Source organism: Callorhinus ursinus, unplaced genomic scaffold, assembly GCF_003265705.2.
Source record: "Callorhinus ursinus isolate GAN/ISIS: 27379988/994484 unplaced genomic scaffold, GSC_fseal_2.0 scaffold35, whole genome shotgun sequence".
Lineage (NCBI taxonomy): Eukaryota > Metazoa > Chordata > Mammalia > Carnivora > Otariidae > Callorhinus > Callorhinus ursinus.
The window spans coordinates 5,219,460-5,247,176 of NW_027397097.1; the positions used below are offsets into that span (position 1 = coordinate 5,219,460).

The window sequence follows — 27,717 nt, forward strand, 5'->3', positions numbered from 1 at the left end:
AAAATGAAATAAAAGATGAATGTAAAATTATTGGAGTGAACGTAATTGGTTGGTTTATGGACAGGGTTCTCTTTTGGGAAAGATTCCTTTAATGAGGCATTTCCAAAGAAATAGAAATTCCAACCCAAATGGACAGATTTAAGATATTAGTATAATTTGGGGTTGCTTTATACTCTTTCTAGTGGAGAAAAAAAATATTAATTTTGGAATAAAGATTCTGTCTTTTTAAGCAGAATAGTAGGCATAACAAATAAATTGAACTTTTTTCGAAATGAAGCCACATGGCTTTTGATGAATTTTTGCTATGCATTATGACAGTTAAAATATAATTCAAATCCTCAAATTAAGTCCTAACTAAAAAACTTTAAGTATTTATTTGTACAAACTCATTCTCATACATAGGCAGTATCTTCCAGTTGTCATTTATAGCACTATCATCTTAGGAGACCTTTTCACCTCCAAACATTCTGTATTTAATCTTGAAGATTTGCCCAAGATAGTAATTTAATAGATGAACTATGGAAACACAGTGCAGTTAACCACCAACACAGACTTCTTTCTCATGGAATTTGAAGTGAATGGATGATGATGTATTTAAACTATATAGAATTGCTGATTTTGACCCATAAATGGTAGTTTCATATAATTCAACCTGCTGTATAAAATGGCTAGTGCTGTACCTGGCACAGAGCGGGCATACAAAATATGGTAGCTACAATAACTATAGCAGTAATGCTTATCCATATGACTTTTCTTGCCTATGGAAAATCTGTTTTGGAGAAGCTGTTAAACCACCTCTTGTTTTAACTCAGCCTCAGTAAAGGAAGAAAACCCAGACCACAAATATATTGGAAAAAGAGAAAAAGCAGCTAATTTTAAGCCTTTCTGTAGTGTACAGAAATGCCACATTTTTAGAACCTTTGTCCAAGGAGAAATTGCTAGGGTTTTTTTCTTTCTTTCTTTCATATTTTCATCTCCCAAGGCAAGACTGGGAAATTACTTATTTCATTAAATGACAGCATATGTTTTGTCTCAGTATGGAAAAATGTATGTTTAATCCTATTTTTCTAAAATATAAGTGGTGACACACAGAGCAAGGTGATAGAATGTGTGAGTTTAAAGAGGTCAGGTTCAGAGGTTCACTGTATGTTTTTATGCTGCCTGGTCAACATAGAAAAGAATCGTTGATTTTTGAACTGAAAGTGAACCTAGACATCATCTAGTTCCCGTATAACTTCACTAAAACCAACCCTCCTCAGTATAGTCTGTCCCCTTCCCTGTTATATTTTTCTCCGTAGTATTTATTACCCTTTAACATGCCAGATATTTTACATCGGTATTTTATTTGTCTGTCTCTCTAAACTCTTTGTCTGTGTTTCTTCACTAGTGTATTCACTAGTGTCTAGAAAAGTGCTTAACACATAGTAGGTCCTCAATAAATAATTGAGTTTAGGAATGAATCTAGCATGTTAAATAACAAAATTCAACCATGTAAATTTGAATATCTACTTGGCTTTTTCAAATGATTCGTGAATCAATGGGGCGACACCTCTTCTAGTAAGTAGAGAGGAGCTCCAAAGAGTCCTACAAAATGCAAGGTTTTTATAGAAGGAGGGTAGGGGCAGGAAAGTTATTAACAAAAGAAAAGAATCGGTTCAGGCAAGGCCGCTTTCTGGGGATAAAAGCAAGGTGTCTTATCATGTGGATTGCCTCATCTTTTTTGTGGGGATAGAGAGCACCAAAGGGGCAAACTTACTGGCACAGTTTGAAAAAATTCTTGGCTGGCCAGATAAGACTACATTTCTAGAGGAGGTTTGGGAACTTGGTCTAAGTGACACCATTTTGAGCCTGTATTTTGTCTTTTTATTTATTTATTTTTTAAACAAGCATAAAAACAAGGATTAAACTCTTAAAAAGACGGAGAATGAGGCTTGAAGAAAGGAAGCAACTTTCCCATAATCATTGGACAAGTAGAGACAAATTTTGGTTTACTTGTCTTCTTTCAGGGAATAATGCCATTTACTTGTTAATTTTCTACTTTAGGACTTACCTGTAGCAAATTAGAAACCTTTACTCTTACCTTTTTTCCTCATTCCCTTTCTAAGTTGGCCCAAGGTCATTATACTTCAACCCAAGCATTTTCAATTTTTAAGAATTGACTTTAATTTTAGCCTATGTATAGGGGCATGTGGGTGGCTCAGTCAGTTAAGCGTCTGCCTTTGGCTCATGTGGTCCCAGGACCCTGGGATTGAGCGCTACATCAGGCTCCCTGCTCAGTGGGGAGCCTGCTTCTCCTTCTCCCTCTGCCTCTCCCCCTGGCTTGTACTCTTTCTTGCTCACTCTCTTTCTCTAAAATAAGTAAATAAATAAGTAAATACAATAATTTTAGTCTATGTATTATCAGTCAGAAGGCATACCTGATGCTGAAAGAAATCAAAATTCTTTGTAAGACCAACTGTACTACTTCTATTATTAGCAATTGAGTTCATACTTGATGGCTTTTAAAGATTTTGCATCTTCTCACACTACATCAATAGCTAACATATCTTTTTGACATTTAACTATGTTTCTTATGAAATTTCTGCTGTTGTCATCTTGAATTTTTGCTTACATGTTTTGGATTTTGTCAGGTGCCTTTCCTGTATCTGTTGATAATTGTATTTTTTCCATGTTCTTGTATTATGATGGTAAAATACATTGACTAATTTTTGAATGTTAATCCAATGTTGCATTTTTGGAGAAAGCCCCTCTTGTTCATGAGGAATTATTCAGATTGAATTTGCTAAAATGTCTAAAGGATTTTTTTAAAAGATTTTATTTAAAAAATTTTTAAAAGTTTTTAAAATAGTAAATAAATAAGTAAAAATGAATAAAATATAAAATAAATAAAAAGATTTTTATTTATTTATTTGAGAGAGAGTGAGCGAGAGAGAGAGAGTGAGAGAGAGCAAGCATGAGCAGGGGAAGAGTAGGGGGAGAGGGAGAAGCAGACTCCCCACTGAGCAGGGATTCTGATGCCCTGGGACTCCAGGATCATGACCTGAGCCAAAGGCAGACGCTTAACCGGCTGAGCCACCCTGGCGCCCCCATTTAAGGGATTTTTGCATCTATATTCATGGGGGATATTGGTCTGTAGTTTTGTTTTCTTATAATCTGTTTGTCTGGTTTTGTTGTCAGGGTGATGTTGGCCATAACTAGTGATTTGGGAAGTGTTTTTTCTTCTGTTTCCTAGAAGAATATGTGTAGAATTGTGTATAGAATTGGAATTATTTCTTAAATGTTTGGTAAATTTGCCAGTGAAGCCATCTGGACCTGGAATTTTCTTTGTGGGTTTTGAACTAGGAATTCAGTTCTTGAATAGTTGTGGGTTATTGAAGTTATCTGCTTTTTGAGTGAGCTTAGGTAGCTTATGTCTTTCAAGCATTTGTCCATTTCATTTAAGAAGTTAGTCTTTAATTTTAGCTATTCTCGTGGGTGTGTAGTGTTTTCTTATTTTAGTTTATAATTGCATTTCTATGATAAACATTTTTCATATCTTTATTGGTCACTTCTGTATTCTTTAAGAGGTGTAAGTTTAAGTACTTTTGCCCATTAAAAAAATATTTAGATTTACAGAACACTTGCAAAGATAGTTCAGAAGAGTTTCCATTTGACTTTAATCTGGTTTCCCTTAATATTAACGTCTTCTATGACCATGTTACATTTGACATGGTACATTATCAAACCAAGAAATTAACATTGATACATTACCATTAACTGGGGGCTTTATTCAGGTTTCACCAGTGTTTCCACTAATGTCTTTCTTTTAAATAAATAAACTTTATTTTATAACAGTAGTAGATTTATAGAATTATTACAGAGATGGTACAAAGAGTATACCTTACAGCCAATTTCTCCTGTTATTAACATTTATTTTAATGTTACAGTTAATGAACCTGTACTGATAAATCATCATTCACTAAAATCCATGCTTTCTTCAGATCTCTTTAATTGTCACCTAAAGTTCTTTTCTGTTCCAGGATCCCATGCAGGAAACCATATTACATTTAGTAGTCATGCTTCCTTAGACTCTTCTTGGATGTGAAAATTTCTCAGGCTTTCATTGTTTTTAATGACTTTGACAATTTTGAGGATTACTAGTCAGATATTTTAAAGAATATCCCCTGATTGGGATTTGTCTGATGTTTTGCCATGATTAGCCTAGATTCTGATATCCTGGTTTTTTTTTTTGTTCCAGTATCCAGCCCAGGATTCCACATTGAATTTAGTCATGCTTCCTAGGCTTCTCTGATCTATGACAGTTTCTCATTCCTTCCTATATTTAAATCACTATTACTAATCAGTGTTGATATTTACCTGAATCACTCCTTGGTTAAGGCAGTTTCCCCCAAGTTTATCCACTATACTCCTTTGGAGTATCCTTTCCATGCTGAATTTTTTGAAAGCAAGATACTAAGTCCAGCCTTCACTTCAGTGGAGGGGACTTGCGTTCCACCTCCTAGAGGGGATACTGTTTACATATGTATGTTATTTTGAATTCTTTGTGAGGAAGATTTGCCCCCCTATTTATTTATTCATTCATTTACTTATTAGTATGAACTTGAATGTATTTATTTTATACTTTAGGTATACTTGAATACTATGTCATTTATTTTCTTGCTCAACTTAAGGCATCGATAGCTCTTTCAGGTTTCCTCCTGTGTCCTTTTGACATGCCTCTCTTTTTTGTTTGTTTTTTAAAGCACTTCCTTCATTTCTGGCACTATATGATCCACGCTTATCTTGTATTTCCCCTGTCTCATCCCTGAATCAGCCCTTTTCCGAGAAGTCCTGTTCCTTTCATTGGGTAATGGTATTTAGAAACAAGAGCTGGGCACTGGGTGTGCTTATGGCTACTGGGTTGTAATTGCTTCTAGGCCCTCTCAGTGGACAGAGCTGGTATATGCAAGTATCTGTCTCATATATGTGTTAAAACTAAACAGGAGTTGTACTAATACCTACAACTTTAACACCACAGAGTTCATTCTCATCCTTTACTTTTATTTGTAGTATCTTTTTCTGTTAATGAGAAACCTGGCTCTCATTATCTGTAATTTATTTATATATTTTTTCAGTCCTAGTATACATGTAAAGTAGTTTCATATTTTTCCCCTCATTTTTAAATGGGATTTCTGTCTTCTTGTGTTAAGGCAGGGGGCGGGGAAGGGAGAAGGAGAGAGAGAGGAGGAGAGAGTTTGGACAAACATTTCAAAACAGTTAAATTAGGAAAGATTGTTCAACAAATGATGTTAAATTAACTGTATATTCATATAGAACAAAAGAACCTTACTGAACTTGTACAAAAAAACTAGCTTGAGGGCGCCTGGGTGGCTCAGTTGGTTAAGCGACTGCCTTCAGCTCAGGTCATGATCCCGTTGGGATCATGTACACATTTGCATGTATATTTGTATTTTTCTTTTTTCTGGATACACATCCTTTTTCTGATATGTATGTTGGGAATATTTTCTTAATGTTCTGTGGTTTGCCTTTTCATGTTCTTAATGATGCCTTCTAAAGAGCAAAAGTTTAAAAGTCTAATGAAATACAGTGTATTTTTTTAAAGACTTTATTTATTTGACAGAGAGAGACACAGCGAGAAAGGGAACACGAGCAGGGGGAGTGGGAGAGGGAGAAGCAGGCGTCCTGCAGAGCAGGGAGCCCCATGTGGAGCTCGATCCCAGGACCCTAGGATCATGACCTGAGCTGAAGGCAGATGCTTAATGACTGAGCCACCCAGGTGCCCCAATACAGTGTATTTTTAATGTTATTTTGTAGTAGGGCTTTTTGTTTTCTTTATAAGAAATCTTCGACTAACCTAAAGTTGCATCAATTTTTCTGTTCTGTTATAGAAGTTTTGTAGTTTGGGGCTTGACATTTAGATCTATGATCCATCTCAAGCTAGCTTTTTTTTTTTACGATTTAATTTAATTTATTTATTTGAAAGAGAGAGAGCACAAGAGGGGGTACGGTCAGAGGGAGAAGCAGACTCCCTGCCGAGCAGGGAGCCCAATGCAGGACTCTATCCCCACGGGATCATGACCTGAGCTGAAGGCAGTTGCTTAACCAACTGAGCCACCCAGGCACCCTCAAGCTAGTGTTTTTGTACAAGTTCAGTAAGGTTCTTTTGTTCTATATGAATATACAGTTAATTTGACATCTTTTGTTGAACAGTCTTTCCTAATTTAATTGTTTTGAAATGTTTGTCCAAAATCAGTTGACCAAATATGTGTTCATCTATTTCTGGATTCTGTTTTGTTCCACTGATCTATATGTCTACTTTTCACCAATACCCAAGTCTCTTAGAGATCTGTCGTCTTAAAACCAAGTAGGGCAAGTCCTCCAATTTTGTTCGTTTTATATAAGTTCCCATGGGTTCTTTGTATTTCCAAGTGAAATGAGAATCAGTTTATCCATTTCTTAAAAAAAAAAAAAACCTATTGCAGTTTTAATAAGGATTTGTAGATCAATTTGTGGAGAATTGCCATCTTAGCAATAGTGAGTTCCCCAGTCCATTGAATATGGCATATATCTTTTATAGACTTTTCTTTAATTCTCTCAATATCTTGTAGCTTTCACTGTAAAGATTTTGGACATCTTCTATTAGAGTTATTCCTAAGTATTTTTTTAGGGAGGCATTCTTGCAAATGGGATTGTTTTTGAATTTTTGTTTCTTATCTTTTTGTTGCTAGTAGGAAAGAATACAATTCTTACTAATTTATTACCTAGTATCTTACAGTCTTGTTCTATTAACTTTTTAGTTCTTGTAGTTATTTTGTATATTTATTGGGGTTTTTCTATGTAAACAATCATACCTGCAAACTTAGAGTGCCTTGTGTGCTTTATTATTTAATTTTTCTGACTTATTTCAATAGCTAGAACATACAGTACAATATCGAATAAAAGTAGTACAAGTGGAAATCCTTTCTTTGTTCCTGATCATGGGGGGAAATGATTCCTCCTTTCTTAAGAATAATGGTAGTAATACCTTTTATTGGTGTTAGGAAGTTCCCTCTTATTCCTAGTTTCTGAGAGTTTTTATCATGAATGGATATTGAATTTTGTCAAATGCTTTTTCTGAATCTATTGAAATAATCATGTGATTTTTCTCCTTGATTCTCCATAATTTAATTTCAGATGTTTAACATTACATTTCTGGAATAAACCTAAATTGGTTACAATATATACTCTTTTTTTTTTTTTTTTTTTGTATCTTGCTAGATTTGATCTGGAAATAATTTAAGGGGTTTTATGCTGTATTTATTAGGGATAATGAAATACAGTGTTTTAAATTATTTTATCAGATTGGTATTAGGATTATGGTAGCCTGGTCAAATTAGTTGAACAGTGTTCCTTTTTCCTATTCCATCTTGACCAGAAGCAGAAGTCTCTTTTTTTAATATTTTCTAGTCCTCTGCTGAGATTTCATCTTTGTATTCATTATGAGAGTATTTTACTTTTTCTGGGATTGACTGAGATTTCATATCTTTTTATTCATTATAAGAATATTTTACTTTTTCTTACTCAGTGTATTTATAATAGTGGCTTTAAAGTCTTTGTATGAGGGCGTCTGGGTGACTCAGTCGTTTAGCGTCTACCTTCGGCTCAGGTCATGATCCCAGGGTCCTGGGATCGAGCCCCGCATCGGGCTCCTTGCTCAGCAGGGAGGCCTGCTTCTCCCTCTCCCACTCCCCCTGCTTGTGTTCCCTCTCTTGCTGTCTCTCTCTCTCTGTCAAAAAATGAATAAAAATCTTAAAAAAAGAAAGTCTTTGTATGATAATTCTAACATCTGGGTTATCTTGGGGTTGGCATATGTTGGTTGTCTTTTCCCTAGAGAGTGAGTCACATTTTCCTGACTATTCATATATTGGGTAATACTGCATAGTATCCTGGACAATGTGAATGTAATTTTGTGGAATCTCTGGGTTTTGTTACTTTCCTTTGAAGAACATTGATGTTTTCCTTTTAGCAGGTAGTTAACTTGGTTAGGGTCAAACTATCATGCCTGCAATGGACATTGGCTCAGATTTCATTCAGTTCAGTACTTTTACCCTTAGGCGCAGCTGCTTTCTGTTTGCCTCATACATGTGTGGTTTAGGATTCAGAGATTCATATCGAATTTAAACAGAATCTGGGGTGTCCATTCTCTGACTTCCTCCATTCTGGTGGCCTTGATTGTGTGATCTCTTTCCCCTGGTTCCTCTGGCCAGAAAGATAGTTGTTTTTCACTGGAGTTTGACTGTAGCCACCCTCTGGAAAAAGCTACAGAAAAGGGGAAATTCACACTGTGTGTTGGTTGCTTGCACCAGGTTTTGAGTCTCTCCAGAATTTATCTGTCACTGATCAACTCCAGAATCCTCAAGTAGTAGCTTTTTGTATTTTATCTAGAGTCTAGAGCTGTGATTTATGAGAGGACCAGTTTGCTCATTCTCTTATAGCAGAAGTAGAACTTGTATATGTTTTATTATTATATATCTTTTGCTTTATCTTTGTAGCTGGACCTGGGTTCTAGGCCTTATATTGCCACTGAGTCTGTGAAATTACTGGGTTGGATTAAGTATTTTCTAAGGAAATATTTTCCCTTTCTTAGTGGTTGAGAAGGTTTAAGTATAATAGAAAGAACCTACAAATGACACTTAAAAGCAAATTTGTTCTCATAGGACAACTGCCATAGTTCTAAAACTTTTTTTTCCAGATTGTTAATTATTTCCAGGTTTTGTGGAAAACTAATACAGAGAATGTACCCTAACCCACCATTCTCAGACTTTTTGGTCTCAAGACTCCTTTATGCTCTTAAAAATTATTAAGACCTCAAAGAACTTAGCATATATCTGTTGATGATGCCTAAGTTAATAAAAGACAGATGGATTCTCACATTTATTTCTGCAATCAATCTGTTGTGATACCACAAATCTTAGAGACTCTGGAAAGCTCTGCTATACAGTTATGAGAAAATGAGAGTGAAAAAGGGAGATAACAGCTTAGTAGTATTATGAAAATATTTTTGATCTCACAGACTCTGAAATGGTCTCAGAAATTCTCATGGTTTCCTGGATCATGCTTTGAGAACATTTTGTCTAAGGCTTTTTAGCTCCAATGTGATCTAAAGAAAATTGCTTCCTTTAGTATGTCATTTACAAATTAGTCTGTCATTCTGAAATGAATCTTTAACATTGCCCATCATTGTCTATGTAAAGACCCATAAATAGGAATGTGTCTGCTTGCAAATAGATGAAACTATCTGTGATTTTCAGAACATGTTGTATAAAAACACTAAAATCCAATTAAAAGTGATCCATTGGCGTTGCACATGTGACATTAACTAGGAGTAAACAGATAAATAGAACACTGGAAAAAAAAAAAAAGAAGATACTTATAGAACATTAAGGTCTTTGAACTCTTGTGTTAGATGCGTTAGAAAGGAAGCAGAGCCAGATCCCACTTGGGCAGGTTTGTTTACTCATCAGAAATTAGAGCCAACCATCCTGGTTTTGAATGACTTGACACATTTCTGTAAGTGGGCCAGTTTCTGCATATGGACCATAATACAAACACACTGTAAACATGCCTTCCTTTATTTGTTTAGTATTTAGATTAACTTGTACCCTTGGTTCTTTGATTCTAGAAAATATTTCCCAATTTGAGTGTATAGCCTGGAATAGAGCAGATTAACCTTATAAGTAGGCGTATCTCTGTGTTCTGTGAAAAGTTGTTTTCCTGTTTTTGTTTTTGTTTTTTTTTTTCCTCCGCCCAGGTAGAATTCAGTTTGCATATTTTATGGAGAAATTCAAGTTATGAAAATTGAACACTTCTTTGTGGGAAAAGATTGCTTCCTAAGAATTTACATATTTTTTCTCTCAGTGATGTAAAAACACACTAACATGTCATGATCACACTATTGAATTACTAAAGAAACCCAAATTGTTTCTTGATTCCTTTTCCTTTAATGATAAACAACCTCACTGACTTTGGTCTTTGTTTTTACAGTGGGTTGACAGGGCAAAATGGCTTTTCTCTCTATTAGACCCAAGCTCTTAGAAAGCAGACACCATTTCTCATTCATTTAGAAGCACATAGTATGCCTTTCATAAATGTTTGCTTTGTTCAAGAAAAATTGCTTAGGAATGTTTCATATTTCATAGAGTTTTCCAGTCAGATATAATAATGATGATTGGAGAAATAAGCTTTTGTGCTTGTTTTCTTGGCTTGAATGTCTTTAACAGATGATCATGCCATCTGTTTAGAATCAATATTTCAGTGATGAGGAAGAAAGCATTTTGGGTGAGCAACGATAGCTCTAAAGTACTTTCCACACAACTGCCAAGTCATTTTCCACGCCTGTTGCTTCAGGAAGGCCATACCGTTACCCATCTCACTGAGTGCCCTTGCTTCTTCAATATCTGTGAGCCAAATAGAGATGCTGACTTTCATCTTTTAAATGTTTTTACTAGCTTGGTAAACCTATTTCGTTTACTTAATGAAAAGGTTTTTTTTTTCTCATTACAATTTTAATTAGTATATGTTTTAGGAAGGAGACAAGAATTTACTAGGCATAGCCAAATATTACTGTTTGGTTAAGATTTATGTCCTGGAAAATCATGTAAAGTTTATTATTGACACTTGATAAAGACCAGGAGAGAAGGGCACACACATTCATCGGGCAGTAATTGTGTGTGAATGCAAACATGTGCAAGCACATACATGTTTGTTGTGGGGACAGGATTTCAGATTTTATCTGGAGGCAAATTCTGGCCTCTAAAGATATTTGGATTAAAAGGAAGTCTGAGTAAAATTTACAGTGTGGCTTTGTAGGTTTAGGTAGGAATTATTTTAATGGAAAGATAAGTTAACAAACTTATTTAGCAAAGTTAACTGTATCTCTAGTATAATGTGTCTGGGACTTGTTTTATCAAATGAACATTCAGTAAAGTTGACTTTTTTTGAGGTATGGTTCTATTACTTTTTAAAAAAAAGCTTTATTTTTTTGAGTAGTTTTAGGTTTGCAGAAAAATTGTACAGAAAGTTATTTCCCCTCTTTTCCCAGTTTCTTTTGTTCTTAACATCCTACATCAGAGCGATACATTTGTTTACAATTGTTGAGTTAATATTAATACAATATTAACTTAATTCTCTAGTTTACATTTGGGTTTTCTCCCTGTTGTACAGTTCTCTAGGTTTTGACAAATACAGAGTGTCCTGTATCCACCACTGCAGTATCATGCAGTGTAACATTGGCCTAAAAATCCCCTCGGATGAATCTACCTATTCATCCTTTTCCCCTTCTCTTAGAACCCCTGGCAACCATTGATCTTTTTACTCTCTCCATGGTTTTGCTTTTTTCGGGAATGTCATATAGTATGTAGCCTTTTCAAATCGGCTTCTTTTACTTAGCAATATGCATTTAAGGTTCCTCCGTGACTTTTTATAGCTTGATAGCTCATTTCTTTTTATTGCTGAATAGTACTCCATTGTATAGATATGTCACAGTTTGTTTTAACTGTTGACCTGTTGAAGTGCATGCAAGTTTTGGCAATTATGAATAAAGCTGCTATAGACAACAGTTCCTGTTGGTCTAGATCTTGCCAGCATTTAGTATTGTCAGTGTTTTGGATTTTAACTATTCTAGTAAATATATGTAGTATCTCACTGTTGTTTTAATTTGCAGTTCCTTGATGACATATGATGTTGGACATCTTTTCATATGCTTATTTGCCTTCTTTGATGAGCTGACAGTTCAGATCTTCTGCCCATTTTTTAATTGGGTTGTTTATTTATTGTTGAGCTTTCAGAGTTTTTGTGTATATTTTGGATATCATTCCTTTATCAAATAAGTGCTTTTCAAATATTTTCTCCCAGTTTGTGGCATATCTTTTCATTCTTTTAATAGTGGTTTTTGCAGAGCAGAAGTTTTAATTTTAGTGAAGGCCAACTTAGTTTCTTCTTTCATGATCATGCATTTGATGTTGTATATAAAGTCATCTCCACTTTAGTCACCTAAATTTTCTAGTGTTATCTTCTAGAATTTATATAATTTTTTTAAAAGATTTTATTTATTTGAGAGAGTGAGAGAGAGGGAGGGGGGAAGAGCAGAGGGAGAGGGACAAGCAGATTCCAGGCTGAGTGTAAAGCCTGATGCAGGCTCAATCCCATGACCCTGAGATCATGACCTGAGCTGAAATTGAGAGTCAGACTCTTTATGTACTGAGCCACCCAGGCACCCTGTATATGATAATTTTTTTTATTTCACATTAGTTCTGTGATCCATTTTGAGTTAATTTTTATGAAAGGTGTAAGGTCTGTATCTAAATGTTCTGTTTCATTTTGTTTTGTTTGTATGTAGCTGTCCAGTACTTGTGGCACCATTTAGTGTAAAGGCTATCCTTTTTCCATAGAATTGCTTTTGTTCCTTTGACAAAGATCAGTTGACTATATTTGTGTGTGTATGTGTTTCTGGGCTATCTATTCTGTTCCATTGATTTGTCTATTTTGTGTCCAAATCAAACTGTCTTGATTATTGTAGCTTTATGGTAAGTTTTAGCATTAGATAGTGTCAGTCTTCTAACTTTGTTCTTTTTCAGTATTGAGCTATTCTGGGTTTTTTGCCTTCCGATATAAACTTTAGAATCAGTTTGTTAGTATCAACAAAATAACTTGCTGGGATTTCACTGGATCTGTAGGTCAAATTGGGAAAAATAGATATCTTAATAATATTGTCTTCCTATCCATGAATATGGACATTCATCAAATCCTTTGATTTCTTTCATCACATTTTCAGTTTTCTTCATTTAGGTCTTGTACATATTTTGTTAGGTTTATACCTAAGTATTTCATTTTTTAATTTTAATGTAATGTTGTGTTTTAGATTTCATATTCTAATTGTTCCTTGCTGTTACATAAGAAAGAAATGGGCTTTTGTATATTGCTATAATCACTTACTAGTTCCAGGAGGCTTTGGGTTTTGCTTTGTTTTTTGATGGGGGTTGATTCTTTGAGATTTTCTACATTTATAATCAAATCATCTATAAACAAAGATGATTTTATTTCTTTTTTCCCAGTCTGATAGTTTTTATTTCCTTTTCTTATTGTATTGCATAGTTAGGATTTTCAGTACACGTTTCATAGAGTGGTGAAAGGAGACATCCTTGCCTTTTTCTCCAGTGTAGGGAGAAAGCATCTGGTTTTCTACCATTAAGTATAGACGATCCCTGATGTAAGATTTGACTTTATGATGGTATGAAAGTGATACACATTCAGTAGAAACTATACTTCAAATTTTGAATTTTGATCTTTTCCCAAGCTAGCAATATATGGTATGATGCCTGGCAGCAGTAACAAACCAGTTGTCAGTCAGCCATGTGATCATGAGAAGAAACAACTGATACACTTATAACCATTTTGTACCCATGCAACCATCCCGTTTTTCACTTTCAGTACAGTATTCAATAAATTACATGACATATTTAGCACTTTATTATAAAATGGGTTTGTGTTAGATGATTTTGCCAAACTGGAGATTAACATAAGTGTTCTGAGCACACGTAAGGTAGGCTAGGCTAAGCTGTGGTGTTCAGTAGGTTAGGTGTATTAGATGTATTTCAACTTAAAATATTTTTAACTTACAATGGTTTTATTGGGACATAACCCCATCATAAGTTGAGGAAGATCTGTATGATGTTGGCTCTAGGTTTTCTGGCAAATATTCTTTACAAGTTGAAGAAGTTTTCCTTTATTCTTAGTTTGCTGAGAGTTTTTATCATAAATGGGTGTTTGATATGATTATATGACTTTTCTTTTTTGCCTGATTGCTATGGTGAATTTCATTGATTACTGGATGTTAAACCTGCCTTACATACATGGAATAAATTCCATTTGGCTATGGCATATAATTCTTCTTATACATTGTTGGATTTGATTTGTTGATTTTGTTGATGAATTTGCATCTGTGTTTATGAGAGATTGGTCTGTAATTTTCCTTTCTAGTAATGTCTTTGTTTGATTTTGGTATTAGGGTGATGCTGGCCTCCTAGATCGAAGAGAGTTTAAAGAATTAGTGTTATTTATTTATATGCTTGGTAAAATTCACCAGTGAAACCATCAGGGCCTGGTACTTTCCACTTTAAAAGGCTATAAGTTATTAATTTAATTATTTCATATATATGCCCTTTCAGATTATTTCTCCTAGCATGAGTTTTAGTAGATTGTCTTTCAAGGAATTGGTCCATTTCATCTAAGTTACCAAATTTGTGGCTATTGAGTTGTTTATAGTATTCTTTTCTTATTCTTTTAATGTCCGTGGGATCAGTTGTGATGGCTCCTCTTTCATTCCTCATACTAGTAATTTCTGTCTTTTTTCTTTTTCTTGGTTAGCCTGGCTAGAATTTTATCAAAGTTATTGGCCTTTTCAAAAACCCAGCTTTTGGTTTTATTTATTTTGTGATTTTCTCCATTTAATTTATTCTCTTTGGGGTTCATTAACTTCTTGAATTTGTAGATGTATTTCTTTGCTTAATTTAGGAAGTTTTTCATCATTATTTCTGTGAGTACTTTTTCACTTCTGCTTTATTTCTTCTTTCCTCCCTGTACTGGAGGATACAAATATTAGATCTTTTTATATAGTTCTGCAGATCCTGAGGCTCTGTTTGTTTTTTTTTTACAGTCTATTTTCTCTCTCTTGTTTAGATTGGGTAGTTTCTGTTGTTCTGTTTTCCAGCTTAAAGATTCTTTTCTCTGTCTCCTACATTCTGCTGTTGAGCTCATTCACTAAGTTTTTTATTCTAGATATTTTCAGCTCTAAAACTGCCTTTTTATTTTTTTTGGAACTGGAGGGGATTATGCTACATGAAATAAAATTTCCATTTCATTGTCCGTTATATCTTCAATTTCTTGACTGAGACTTTCTATTTCTTTACCAAGATGTTCTATTTTTTCATTTGTTTCAAGGGTGTTCTTAATTGTTATTGAAGTACTTTTATGATAGCTGCTTCCAGGTCTTTGTCAGATAATTGTAACATGTCTGTCATCTCAGTATTGGTATCTCTCTCTCTCTTTTTAAAAAAGATTTTATTTATTTATTTATTTATTTATTTATTTATTTATTTATTGAGAGAGAGAGAGAGAGAGAGCAAAGCAGGGGCAGAGGGAGAGGGAGAAGCAGACTCCCCGCTCAGCAGGGAGCCCGCTGTGGGGCTTGATCCCAGGACTCTGGGATCATGACCTGAGCTGAAGGCAGATGCTTAACCAACTGAGCCACCCAGGTGCCCCTCAGTATTGGTATCTCATAATTATCCTCTTTCATTTACTTTGACATCTTTCTGGTTCTTGATATGATGAGTGATTTTTGATTGAAATTTAAACATTTTGGGTATTATGTTATGAGTCTCTAGATCTTATTTAAGCCTGTTTGATCTGGCTTTTTCTGACGACTCTTTCTCTGATAGGGAAGGGAGAGATGCTCTCTCATTACTGCCAGGTGGGTATAAAAGTCCAGGTTCCTCAAGCAGCTTCCATTGACACCCAAGTGTCAGGAGTGTGGAGGAGGAGGTCATCCTTACTTTTGACCAGGCCTGGGAGTTCCAGCTCTCCACTAGGCCTCCACTACTACTGACCCGGCTAAGAGGTATAGGAATACTTTGATATTGTTCCCCACATGGCCTCCACTGATAGCATGCTGAATAGGCTGGCCTCATTAACACTGTGTAGTAAGGAAAGTTCTCACTCTCCACTAAGCCTCCTCTGATATCACCCAGCAGGGAGGGAGAGGATTATCTCATTATTCCTGTAAATCCAGGCTTCCCTTGTGGTGTCCACTGATAATATGGTTGGTTACCACCTGGAGGGGGTGAAAGCCCCAGGTCCCTGCTTGACTTTCTCTGAAATCTGTGGGATATTAGAGCACGTTGGTTCAATTTAGCAGGGATGGAAATCTACTTTTTGTTTCTATGGATTTGCCTAATATGGACATTTCTATATAAATGGAGTTTGTGGCCTTTTAAAACTGGCTTCTTTCACTTAGTGTAGTGTTTTCTTTAATTTTTTAAAAGATTTATTTATTTGAGAGAGTGAGAGTAAGAGAGAGGGAGCACAAGCAGGGGGAGCAGCCAAGGGAGAGGGAGAAGCAGAGTCCCTGCTGACCAGGGACTCGACATGGGGCTGGATCTTAGGACCCTGAGATCATGACCTGAGCCAAAGGCAGACACTTAACTGACTGAGTCACCCAGGCACCCCAGTATAGTGTTTTCAAGGTTCATCCATGTTGTAGCATTCATCAGTACTTCATTTCTTTTATTGCTAGATAATATTCCATCGCACGGTTGTACCACATTTTGTTTCTGTTCATCAGATGATGGACATTTGGATTGATTCCACCATTTGGCTATTATAAATAATGTTGTTATGAAAATTCATATTCAGGTTTTTGTATGAACATGTTTTCAGTTCTCTTGGATATGTACCTAGCAGTAGAATTGCTGGGTCCTGTCGTATCTCTATGTTTAAGTTTTTGAGAACTCCATTTCTAAAAATTAATTTTTGTCTTAATTGTATTGTGATCTCAGTAAAGAGGCCTGAGATATTTTATAGTGTTTTTTGGGTTCTTAGAAAGAACTGTCCCCACACTTCAGGTTTATTCTTTGTTTACATCTGTATTCTTTTCATTAAAATAACAGGTGCTGATAATTAAGTTACTCAAGAGATCTATGAATTAGATGAATATTAAAGTGCTTTACACCATTATTCATTTGGAGACACTGTGCATGTATAATTATTCATAGTCGTGACTTTCATAGTCATAAATTTTACCTGTGCTTTTTAATTATTTAGAGAAAACAAAGTGAGTGCTTGCAATTAAAAATTTTGGTGCTTCGAAATGAACTGGAAAGACAGAAGAAAGCTTTGGGACGGGAGGTGGCATTACTGCATAAGCACCAAATTGCGTTACAGGACAAAGGTGAGTAAAAATAACCATACAAACAGACTGACCTCTACATTCAGTTTTCCTTTTTCTTTCTCCATAGGTTCAAATAGTCATCTTTGTACAGATATGCTGATACGACTTTAAAAATTATTGGGAAGTATTTTGAAGGTGATACATACAGAAACGTGTAGAGAGACACACACACACACACACACATATTTCAAAATTTCAAAATGAGCACACTTACACAGGCAGCATCTCCACTGGGAAATAGAGCATTAAAAGAAGCCCAGAATCTCAGAAGCTTCCTCATGTTCCCTTCTGTTTAAGACATCTCCAGCCAGACTAACCACTACTTTGACTTATTACATCAAAATTGGTTTTGCTTCATCTTAAACTTTAGGCAAGTTAGATCATATAATATGTGCATTTTATGTGCTGGCTTCTGGTCAATATTTTGTTCGTAAGTTTCATCCTAACCTGCATGTACTGTAGTCTTAGTTCATTTTTACTGCCAATAGTATCCCATTGTGCAAATATAAATATGAATTTATTGATTCTGGCTTTTGCTAATTTCTAGTTCAGAACTATTAGATAACGCTTCCATGAACTTTTTCAGGCATGCTTCTTAATGAAGATTTTTTTTTTAAATTTTATTTATTTATTCATGAGAGAGAGAGGCAGAGGGAGAAGCAGGCTCCCAAGGAGCAGGGAGCCCGATGCGGGACTCGATCCCAGGACTCTGGGATCATGACCTGAGCCGAAGGCAGACGCTTCACCATCTGAGCCACCCAGGCGCCCTTAATGAAGATTTTTTTTTTTTATGCATTTCTGTTGGGTATAAACTTAGGAGCAGAATTACATAGTCACAAGAGAGACATATCTTCAGCTTGAGTAGATTGTGTCGAAAAGTTTTCCAAAGCACTTGTGCCCAGTTTACCTCCTCTCCAGCCAGCAGTGTATCAGATCTCTTATCCTGTATCCTTGTCGGCACTTGGAACTTTGTCTTTTATATTTTAGTCTTTCTAGTGGGTATGTTGTAGTATCTCCTCGCAGTTTTAATTTTGATATCCCTGAAAACTAATGAAGTTGAACACTATTTCATGTTTCTTGCTGACTGGGATACACTCCTTTGTGAAGTACCTGCTGAAGTCTTCCTGCCATGACCTTTCCACCTGCCCCCACCCACTCCCCCCACCGGCTTTTTTTATTGGGGGGGGGAACAGTTGTTCTTTATATATTATAGATAAGGGTTCTTTGTTTGAATATACATTTAAAAATGTATTCTCCCATTCTGTGGCTTGCTAGTTCATTCTTTTTTTTTTTTCCTAAGATTTTTATTTATTCATTTGAGAGAGAGACAGAACACAAGCAGGGGGAGAGGCAGAGGGAGAAGCATGTTCCCTGCTGAGCTGGGAGCCCAGGGTGGGACTCGATCCCAGGACCCTGGGATCATGACCTGAGCCAAAGGCAGACGCTTAACTGACTGAGCCACCCAGGCCCCCTTGCTAGTTCATTCTTTATTGATACCGTTACATGAACAAAAATTCCATTTTATCAATCTTTCCTTTTATAGTTAAGATTTTTTTATGTCCAGTTTAGGGAATATTTGCTGATTTTAATGCCATAAAAGTGTTATTCTGTATTTTTTAAGTACTTTACTGTTTACTTTTTACATTTATAATTAACCAGGTTTGGATTTTTTGTATATGATGTCAGATAAGATTCATTATTTTCATACAAATAGTCAGTTGACCCAGTACCATTTATTAAAAACCTTTCTCCCTTGCACTGCAGGTTCACTTTTGTCATAAACTGGTGGCCATGTACTTATATGTCTGTTACAGGACCCTCTGTTCCGTGGATCTATTTGCCTGTTCCTTTGCCATTATCTTACTGTTTTGATTTCTTTCATGTTATAATTGGTCTTCATATCTGTTAAAGTTCTTCCGCTTAGTTATTCTTTTTCAAGATCACCTTTCTTCATCTTAGGATGGAAATCTACTTTTTTGTTTTTATGGTTGTGCCTGTTCTGGACATTTCATATAAATAGAATCTGTGGCCGTTAGCATGATTAATAACTGGCTTATTCTTATCCTTTTTGCATTTTCATATGGTTCTACACAGAAAAGAAAATCTGGCTAGTATTTTGATTGGGACTACATTTAATATATTTATCAGTACATTTGGGGATAATGGACATCTTTACAGTATTGAGTCTTCCAACCCAAGAAAATGGTATATGCCTTTGTTGATTAAATCTTCTTTACAGGGGCTCCTGGGTGGCTCAGTCGTTGGGCGTCTGCCTTCGGCTCAGGTCATGATCCCGGGGTCCTGGGTTCGAGCCCCACATCTGGCTCTCTGCTCAGCAGGAAGCCTGCTTCTCCCTCTCTCACTCCCCCTGCTTGTGTTCCCTCTCTCACTGTGTCTCTCTCTGTCAAATAAATAAAATCTTAAAAAAAAAAAAAATCTTCTTTACAAAACATGATTGAAATAAACTGTTAATACATGGATGTTTCAATAAATTCATTGAATTTATTTCTGTTTTTTGATATTTTATTATACTATTATAAATACGGTTAAATTTTATGTTCTACTTTTTGCTGATAATATAGAACAATCAAAACAATTGATTGTTTTAAAGCATTTGATTTTTATTATATGTGCAAATTCCTATGTCACATCCTGACAGCATGACTTACAAAGGCCTCTTATGACCCACATCAATCTGAATGCTTCAGCTATAAAGAACTTCTTTTAGTTTCTTAAATATGCTTCAGTCTGTCTTGCCTGCATTTAAGCCTCTTTTAAATGTTACTTTCTCCAGGAAATTTTTCACTGGCTCCCTTTCCTTTTTCCTACCTCTGCCCCCTTGGTTAGATGTACTACTATTTGTTTCCATAGCATCCTGTTTTTCCATTATGGCATTGTAATTATTAGTTTATCCCCTCCTCTAGACTTTTTTTTTTTTAAAGATTTTATTTATTTATTTGAGAGAGAGAGAATGAGAGATAGAGAGCACGAGAGGGAAGAGGGTCAGAGGTAGAAGCAGACTCCCTGCTGAGCAGGGAGCCTGATGCGGGACTCGATCCCGGGACTCCAGGATCATGACCTGAGCCGAAGGCAGTCGCTTAACCAACTGAGCCACCCAGGCGCCCCCCTCCTCTAGACTTTAAGATCTCTGAGGGAAGACATTGCCCATGCACTGTGTTAAATATTCTTCTATTCTTTGAGCATGGTAGAATGTCTGGGGTGCAGTAAGCATTGAATGAATATTTATTGAATGAATGAATCATCTCCATGGTTATCAGTCTAATGTCAATGGGCATCATTGCTAAAGAATAAAGACTTCTGTAGCTTCTAGCTTAGCATTCATTTGGGAAAACTGATACTCTCATGTGAAACACTATAGAAAAAAACACTGTATATTGTTGGCAGTGATTGTTAAAACTATCTGCACTGCAACACAGCTTGCATATTGATTTTTAGACATGAGAGTCTGTTGGGATAATGCCACTTAAAGTCATGAGACATTGTGAGCAAAGTCCATTTCCACAGTCTGTTGAGTGACTCCAAATAACTAGGTAGCTGTGTACATACAAGAATTGCCTTTAAGAGGTCTTCTCTTTTGTGAAAAGACACATTTCTTATGGTGCTTTGGAATTTTTATTATACTCAAATTGCCTGCTACCTGTAGCATGTATTTCTGCATATCTTTTTTTAAGGTCATCGATTTTTAAAATGAGAACACTATAGGGTTTTAGAGGGGTTCAGGGCATTTGCAGTTTTCTAAAAAGAGAAGTAATACTACTAATAGCTTTAATGTTTCAGTTACCATACTTATCACTATATAGATGTGATGTTATTTAATCACCACAATAATTCTGTGAGGTAAGTACTATTATTATTGACATTTTACAGTTGAGGAGACTCTAGGTCAGGGTCAGAGACATTAAATACCTTTCTTAAGTTCACACAGCTAGTGACAGGTGATGTTGGAATTAAAATCCATTGATTCCAAAACTCTCATTCACTGTATAATTCTACATTTTACCATAGATATGCTATGTAAAGCCTATGGATGTATATTATTAATAGCATATGGTAAAAGGATAGGGAGATTAGAGTTCTCCCAATATGTTCCCATCTGTGTTTTCTTAATGATAAAGTGCCAGGAAGTCTATCATCAGCCTATAAACAGGTAAAATTATAAACAGTGACTTCTATCCCATTTAAAAGACTGAGTGTAGGGACTCCTGGGTGGCTCAGTCGGTTAAGCGTCTGCCTTCAGCTCGGGTCATGATCCCAGGGTCCTGGGACTGAGTCCCGCATCAGGCTCCTTGCTCAGCAGGGAGCCTGCTCCTCTCTCTGCCTGCCTCTCCCCCACTTGTATTCCCTCTTTCTCTTTCTGACAAGCAAACAAAAAAAAGACTGAGTGTAATAATAATTGCTCATATTTATAGGATACTCATTACTGTGAGGCAATGTCTTGTGTTTTCTATTCTTTATCTTTTTTTTTTTTTTTTTAAGATTTTACTTAACTTATTTGACAGAGAGAGCACAAGCGAGGAGTGGCAGAGGGAGAGAGAGAAGCAGGCTCTCTACTGAGTAAGGAGTCCGACATGGGGCTTGATCCCAGGACCCTGGGATCATGACCTGAACCAAAGGCAGACACTTAACCAACTGAGCCACCCAGGCGCCCGTATTCTTTACCTTATTTGGTTTTTACCTATAGTCCTACGAATTAAGGGTATTCTTATTATCCTCCTAATAATAAATATATATTATTATTCAATTTACATATAAGGAAACTGAGTCTCAGAGAGGTTAAGTGACTTGCCCAAAGCCACATAGCAAGTTGTAGTGGAGCCTGTGTTCAAAGTTACTGGTGCCTAACTGCAGCAAAGGAAGATTATAGGGTTTTGTAGATATCTGTTCTAGTGTTTTAATTCTGACAGTCCAGTCAGAATTAGCACATTCTTATATCTCCATTTTATCATGGAAATAAAGGATGGTAATGCTCAAAGTTAAATATATATTTGCCAGGATGGGTCAGAATTATTGATTTTTAACAGTGACTCTGTATTGCAGGAGCTTCCCCCCACTTTTATACGTACTTTTGAGACGAGTATTATTTTGTATTTTCCTGAACTGTTAGAATCATTAAAAGGTTAAAATCTAACACCTTGGTCTCAAATGTAAGCAAGAGACAGGCCACTGCTTCTCCAGCAGGGACCCAATGAGCGGCAGATCCAGGGACACTCCCCTTCCTCCCCCGGGAGGAGCAGCATGGGAGTGCACCGCAGGGATCTGCTGGGTTTGGAGACTGCACACGGGGTCGTGTGCTAGAGATAGAAACTCTCTGTCACAGGCCAGGTGAGCACGGAGTGCGGCCAGAGACCAGGGAGACGGGAGTGATTGACTGCTTTTTTCTGGGGGCGCACTGAGGAGCGGGGTCCGAGTTCTCGGCTCCTCAGGGGTGGAGATTGGGAGGCCACCATTTTCACTCTTGTCCTCCAAAGCTGAACGGAAAGCTTGCAGGGAACAAAATCTCCCGAGAGCAAACCCGAGCAGGTGACTTAGCCCAGACCGGGCAAGGGCGGGGCAGTTCCGCCTCCAGCAGAGAGACATGAGAACCACAGCAACAGGCCCCTCCCCCAGAAGATCAGCAGGAACAGCCAGCCAAGACCAATTTTAACCTAAACATCAATGAGAATGTTGGAATGCCAGCACTAGGGGAATACTGCATATAGAATTCATGGCTTTTCCCCCCCTGATTCTTTAGTCGTTCAAAGTTAATTTTTTTAATTTTCTTTTTTTTTTGAATTTTCTTTTTTCCCTTTTTCACCAAACATCTTATCAATCCCTTTTTTAAAAAAATCTTATTTTTCATTTTTAGAGTCATATTCTATCCCCTCATAGTAGTTAACCTTATTTTTTGTGTATATATATATATATATATATGTATATATATATATATATATACACACACACATAAGTTCTCACTTTAAAATATTGGGATACAGTTTCTTCTAACAGACGAAAATATACCCTAAATCTCTAGTGTATGGCTTTCTTCTAGTCTCTTGCCTGATCACATTCTCTACCCCCCCTTTTTTAATTCCTCTTCTTTCTTTTTTCAACCAACTTATCGATTCCTTTTATAAAATCTTTTATACTTTTCATCTGTACAGTCATATTCCATCCCTTTATCATAATTACCCTTATTTTTGTACATATATAAGTTTTTCTTTTAAAATTTCAGGAGGCACTTTCTTCTAACAAACCAAAATATGCCCAGAATCTAGTGTGTGGCACTGATCTATGCACCAGCCTGATCATATTTGATCATATATTTTTTAATCTTTTTCTTTTTCCTTTCTTTCCCCCAGTTTCACGTCTCTTCTGATTTGTTTAGTGTATATTTTTCTGGGGTCGTTGTTACCCTGTTAGCGTTTTGTTCTCTCATTCGTCTGTTCTCCTCTGGGCAAAATGACAAGATGGAAAAAAAATCACCTCAGAAAAAAAGAACAAGAGGCAGTACCGACTGCCAGGGACCTAATCAATACGGACATTAGTAAGATGTCAGAACTAGAGTTCAGAATGATGATTTTAAAGATACTAGCTGGGCTTGAAAAAAGCATGGAAGATACTAGAGAAATCCTTTCTGGAGAAATAAAAGAACTAAAATCTAACCAAGTCGAAATCAAAAAGGCTATTAATGAGGTACAATAAAAAATGAAGACTCTAGAGGACTAGGAAAGAAGGTGAAGGAGTAGAGGACCCTATTTCAACTGGTCCCCAGAATTGAGCTGGATATCTATCAGACCACCCTGAGCACCCATGAAACCAGCCTGAGATGTAAGAAGATCTAGATCTCTACAAACAGAATATCACAGGCAATTGGTTTCAAGGTAGGAAGCGGGGAGCCTTGATTCCGCAGGCAGATATTGCGGGATAAATGGCAGCAGGAAGGAGCCTGGCCGTGGGGATCCTACACTGCCCGTGAGCCTCGCGCGCTGGGGACGGGGCACAGACTTGCAGACTGGTAGCGGTGGGGAAAGGACCTTAGGGCAGCCCCCAGGGCGGAAACCCAGAGCAGCGGGGTCGCGCATGTGATCTAGGGGTGGCTGGCGGTTTTAGAAGCACAAAGGGCAGAGAAGCGCTCCAACCTGGAGGCAGGACTGGGAGCGCTGTGGAGGTGGCGCACAACCCAGGCCGCTGCAGTTTATACCAGCACAGACAGAAACAGAGGCGGTGTGGCCTGGAGAGCTCACTGAAGAACAGACTGCAGTCTCTCTGCTCTGAGGCAGAGGGTTGGAAACGGTCTCTTCTGCTCTGACTCGCGGAAGAGGTGTGGAAAGCCGCCAGAGAACAAAAGCCCCAAAAACTGATTCCCGCTGAGCCCATCCCCCGCCACAGGGAGGCAGGGCAACTCCGCCCAAACAGGGTTGCCTGAGCAACAGCGCGGCCGGCCTCTCCCCCAGAAGACAGGCTGGGAAAACAAGAGGCCAACAACCCTAAGGTCCCAAGAAAACAGGTGCATCTTGCTTGGGTTCTGGTCAATAATTTGGACTCTATACATTCCCTCAAACACCCATCAACAGAATGACTAGGAGGAGGAGCCCCCAAAATAGAAAAGACTCAGAGATTATGACTTATGCCGCAGATTTACAAACGGATGCAGATATAACCAAGATGTCGGAGGTGGAATTCAGGCCAGCAATTGTGAAAACAATGGCTAGAATGGAGAAATCAATTAATGGCAACATAGAGTCTCTAAGGGCAGAAATGAAAGCTGAATTGGCAGAACTTAAAAATGCTATCAATGAGATCCAATCCAATCTAGATAATCTATCTAACAGCTAGGGTAAGAGAGGCAGAAGAATGAATAAGTGACCTGGAAGACAATATAATAGACAAAAAGGGGAAAGAGGAGGCCAGGGAAAAACAACTCAGAATCCATGAAAATAGAATCAGAGAAATAAGTGACACCATGAAGCGTTCCAATGTCAGAATAATTGGAATCCCGGAGGAAGTGGAGAGAGAGAAAGAGGACTAGAAGATGTATTTGAGCAAATCGTAGCTGAGAACTTCCCTAATCTAGGGAATGAAACAAACGTTCGCATCCTAGAGGCAGAGAGGACCCCTCCCAAGATCAAGGAAAACAGGCCAACACCCCAGCACGTAATAGTAAAACTTGCAAATCTTAGAACCAAGGAAAGCATCTTAAGGGCAGGTAGGGGGAAGAGATTCCTTACGTACAGAGGGGGGAACATCACGATAACGTCAGATCTGTCCACAGAGACCTGGCAAGCCAGAAAGGCCTGGCAAGACATATTCAGGGTACTAAACGAGAAGAACATGCAGCCAAGAATACTTTATCCAGCAAGGCTTTCATTTAGAATGGATGGAGAGATGCGGAGCTTCCACGACTGGCAGAAACTGAAAGAATATGTGACCACTAAACTGGCCCTGCAAGAAATATTAAGGGGGGTTCTATAAAAGGAGAAAGACCCCAGGAGTGATATACAACAGAAATTTACAGGGACAGTCTATAAAAACAAGGTCTTCACAGGCAACATGATGACAATAAATTCATATCTTTCAATAATCACTCTCAACGTGAATGGTCTAAATGCTCCCATAAAACTGCACAGGGTTGCAGATTGGTAAAAAGACAGGACCCATCCATATGCTGCCTACAAGAGACTCATTTTGAACCTAAAGATACATCCAGACTGAAAGTGAAGGGATGGAGATCCATCTTCCATGCCAGCGGACCTCAAAAGAAAGCTGGGGTAGCAATTCTTATATCAGACAAATTAGATTTTAAACTAAAGTGTGTAATTAGAGACACAGAAGGACACTATATCATTCTTAAAGGGTCTATCCAACAAGAAGATCTAACAATTGTAAATATCTACGCCCCTAACATGGGAGCAGCCATCTACATAAGCCAGCTGTTAACCAAAATAAAGAGTCATATTGATAACAATACGTTAATTGTAGGAGACCTCAATACTCCACTCTCAGCAATGGACAGATCATCTAAGCAGAAAAGCAACAAGGAAACAAGAGCTTTGAATGATACACTGGATCAGATGGACCTCATACCTATTTACAGAACATTCCACCCTAAAACAACAGAGTACTCATTCTTCTCGAGTACACATGGAACTTTCTCCAGAACAGACCACATAATGGGTCACAAATCGGTCTCAACCAACACCAAAAGACTGAGAATATTCACTGCATATTCTCAGACCACAGTGCTTTAAAACTGGAACTCAATCACAAGAAAAAATTTGGCAGAAATTCAAACACTTGGAAGCTAAAGACCACTCTGCTTAAGAATGTTTGGGTTAACCAGGAAATCAAAGAAGAACTTAAACAATCATGGAAATCAATGAGAACGAAAACACATTGGTCCAAAACCTATGGGATACTGCAAAGGTGGTCCTAAGGGGGGAATACATAGCCATCCAAGCCTCACTCAAAAAAATAGAAAAATCCCGAAGTCACCAACTAACTCTACACCTTAAAGAACTAGAGAAAAAGCAACAAACAATGCCTAAGCCATGCATTAGAAGAGAAATAATTAAAATTAAAGCAGAGATCAATGAATTAGAAACCAGAAACACAGTAGATCAGATCAATGAAACTAGAAGTTTGTTCTTTGAAAGAATTAATAAGATCGATAAACCACTGGCCAGACTTATCCAAAAGAAAAGAGAAAGGACCCAAATTAATAAAATTATGAATGAAAGGGGAGAAATCACGACTAACACCAAGGAAATAGAATCAATTATTATCGACAACTATATGCCAATAAACTGAGCAATCTGGATGAAATGGAGGCCTTCCTGGAAACCTCAAAGCTGCCAAGACTGAAACAGGAAGAAATTGACAACCTGCATAGGCCAATAACCGGTAACGAGATTGAAGCAGTGATCAAAAACCTCCCAAAAAACAAGAGTCCAGGGCCTGATGGATTCCCTGGGGAATTGTACCAAACATTCAAAGAAGAAATAATACCTATTCTACTGAAGCTGTTTCAAAGAATAGAAACGGAAAGAAAACTTCCAAACTCATCCTATGAAGCCAGCATCACCTTGATCCCAAAACCTGACAAAGACCCCATCAGAAAGGAGAATTACAGGCCAATATCCCTGATGAACATGGATCCAAAAATTCTCACTAACATACTAGCCAAAAGGATCCAACAGTACATTAAAAGGATTATTTACCATGACCAAGTGGGATTTATCCCTGGGCTGCAAGGTTGGTTCAACATCTGCAAATCAATCAATGAGATGCAATATATTTATTAATAAATGAAAGAACAAGAACCATATGATCCTCTCAGTAGATGCAGAAAAAGCATTTGACAAAGTACAGCATCCTTTCTTGATCAAAACTTCAGAGTATAGGGATAGAGGGTACATACCTCAATATCATAAAAGCTATCTATGAAAAACCCATAGCGAATATCATCCTCAATGGGGTAAAACTGAGAGCTTTCCCCCTAAGGTCAGGAACACAGCAGGGATGTCCACTATCACCACTGCTCTTCAACATAGTACTAGAAGTCCTAGCCACAGCAATCAGACAACAAAAAGAAATAAAAGGCATCCAAATTGGCAAAGAAGAAGTCAAACTCTCACTCTTTGCAGATGATATGATACTTTATGTGGAAAACCCCAAAGACTCCACCCCAAAACTGCTAGAACTCCTACAGGAATTCAGTAAAGTGGCAGGATACAAAA

At 37.2% G+C, this 27,717-nt stretch overlaps 1 protein-coding gene across 4 annotated transcripts in view; it reads left to right on the forward strand.

Moving 5' to 3' along the window:
• The window catches only part of UVRAG (UV radiation resistance associated), a 334,168-nt gene that overhangs the window by 152,834 nt on the left and 153,617 nt on the right, over positions 1 to 27,717 (forward strand). For all 4 annotated transcript variants that reach the window (XM_025894184.2, XM_073879729.1, XM_025894185.2 and 1 more), the window contains one exon: positions 16,855 to 16,981. In XM_025894184.2, the coding sequence (XP_025749969.1) occupies positions 16,855 to 16,981 (127 nt within the window). The remainder of the gene's footprint in view (positions 1 to 16,854; positions 16,982 to 27,717) is intronic.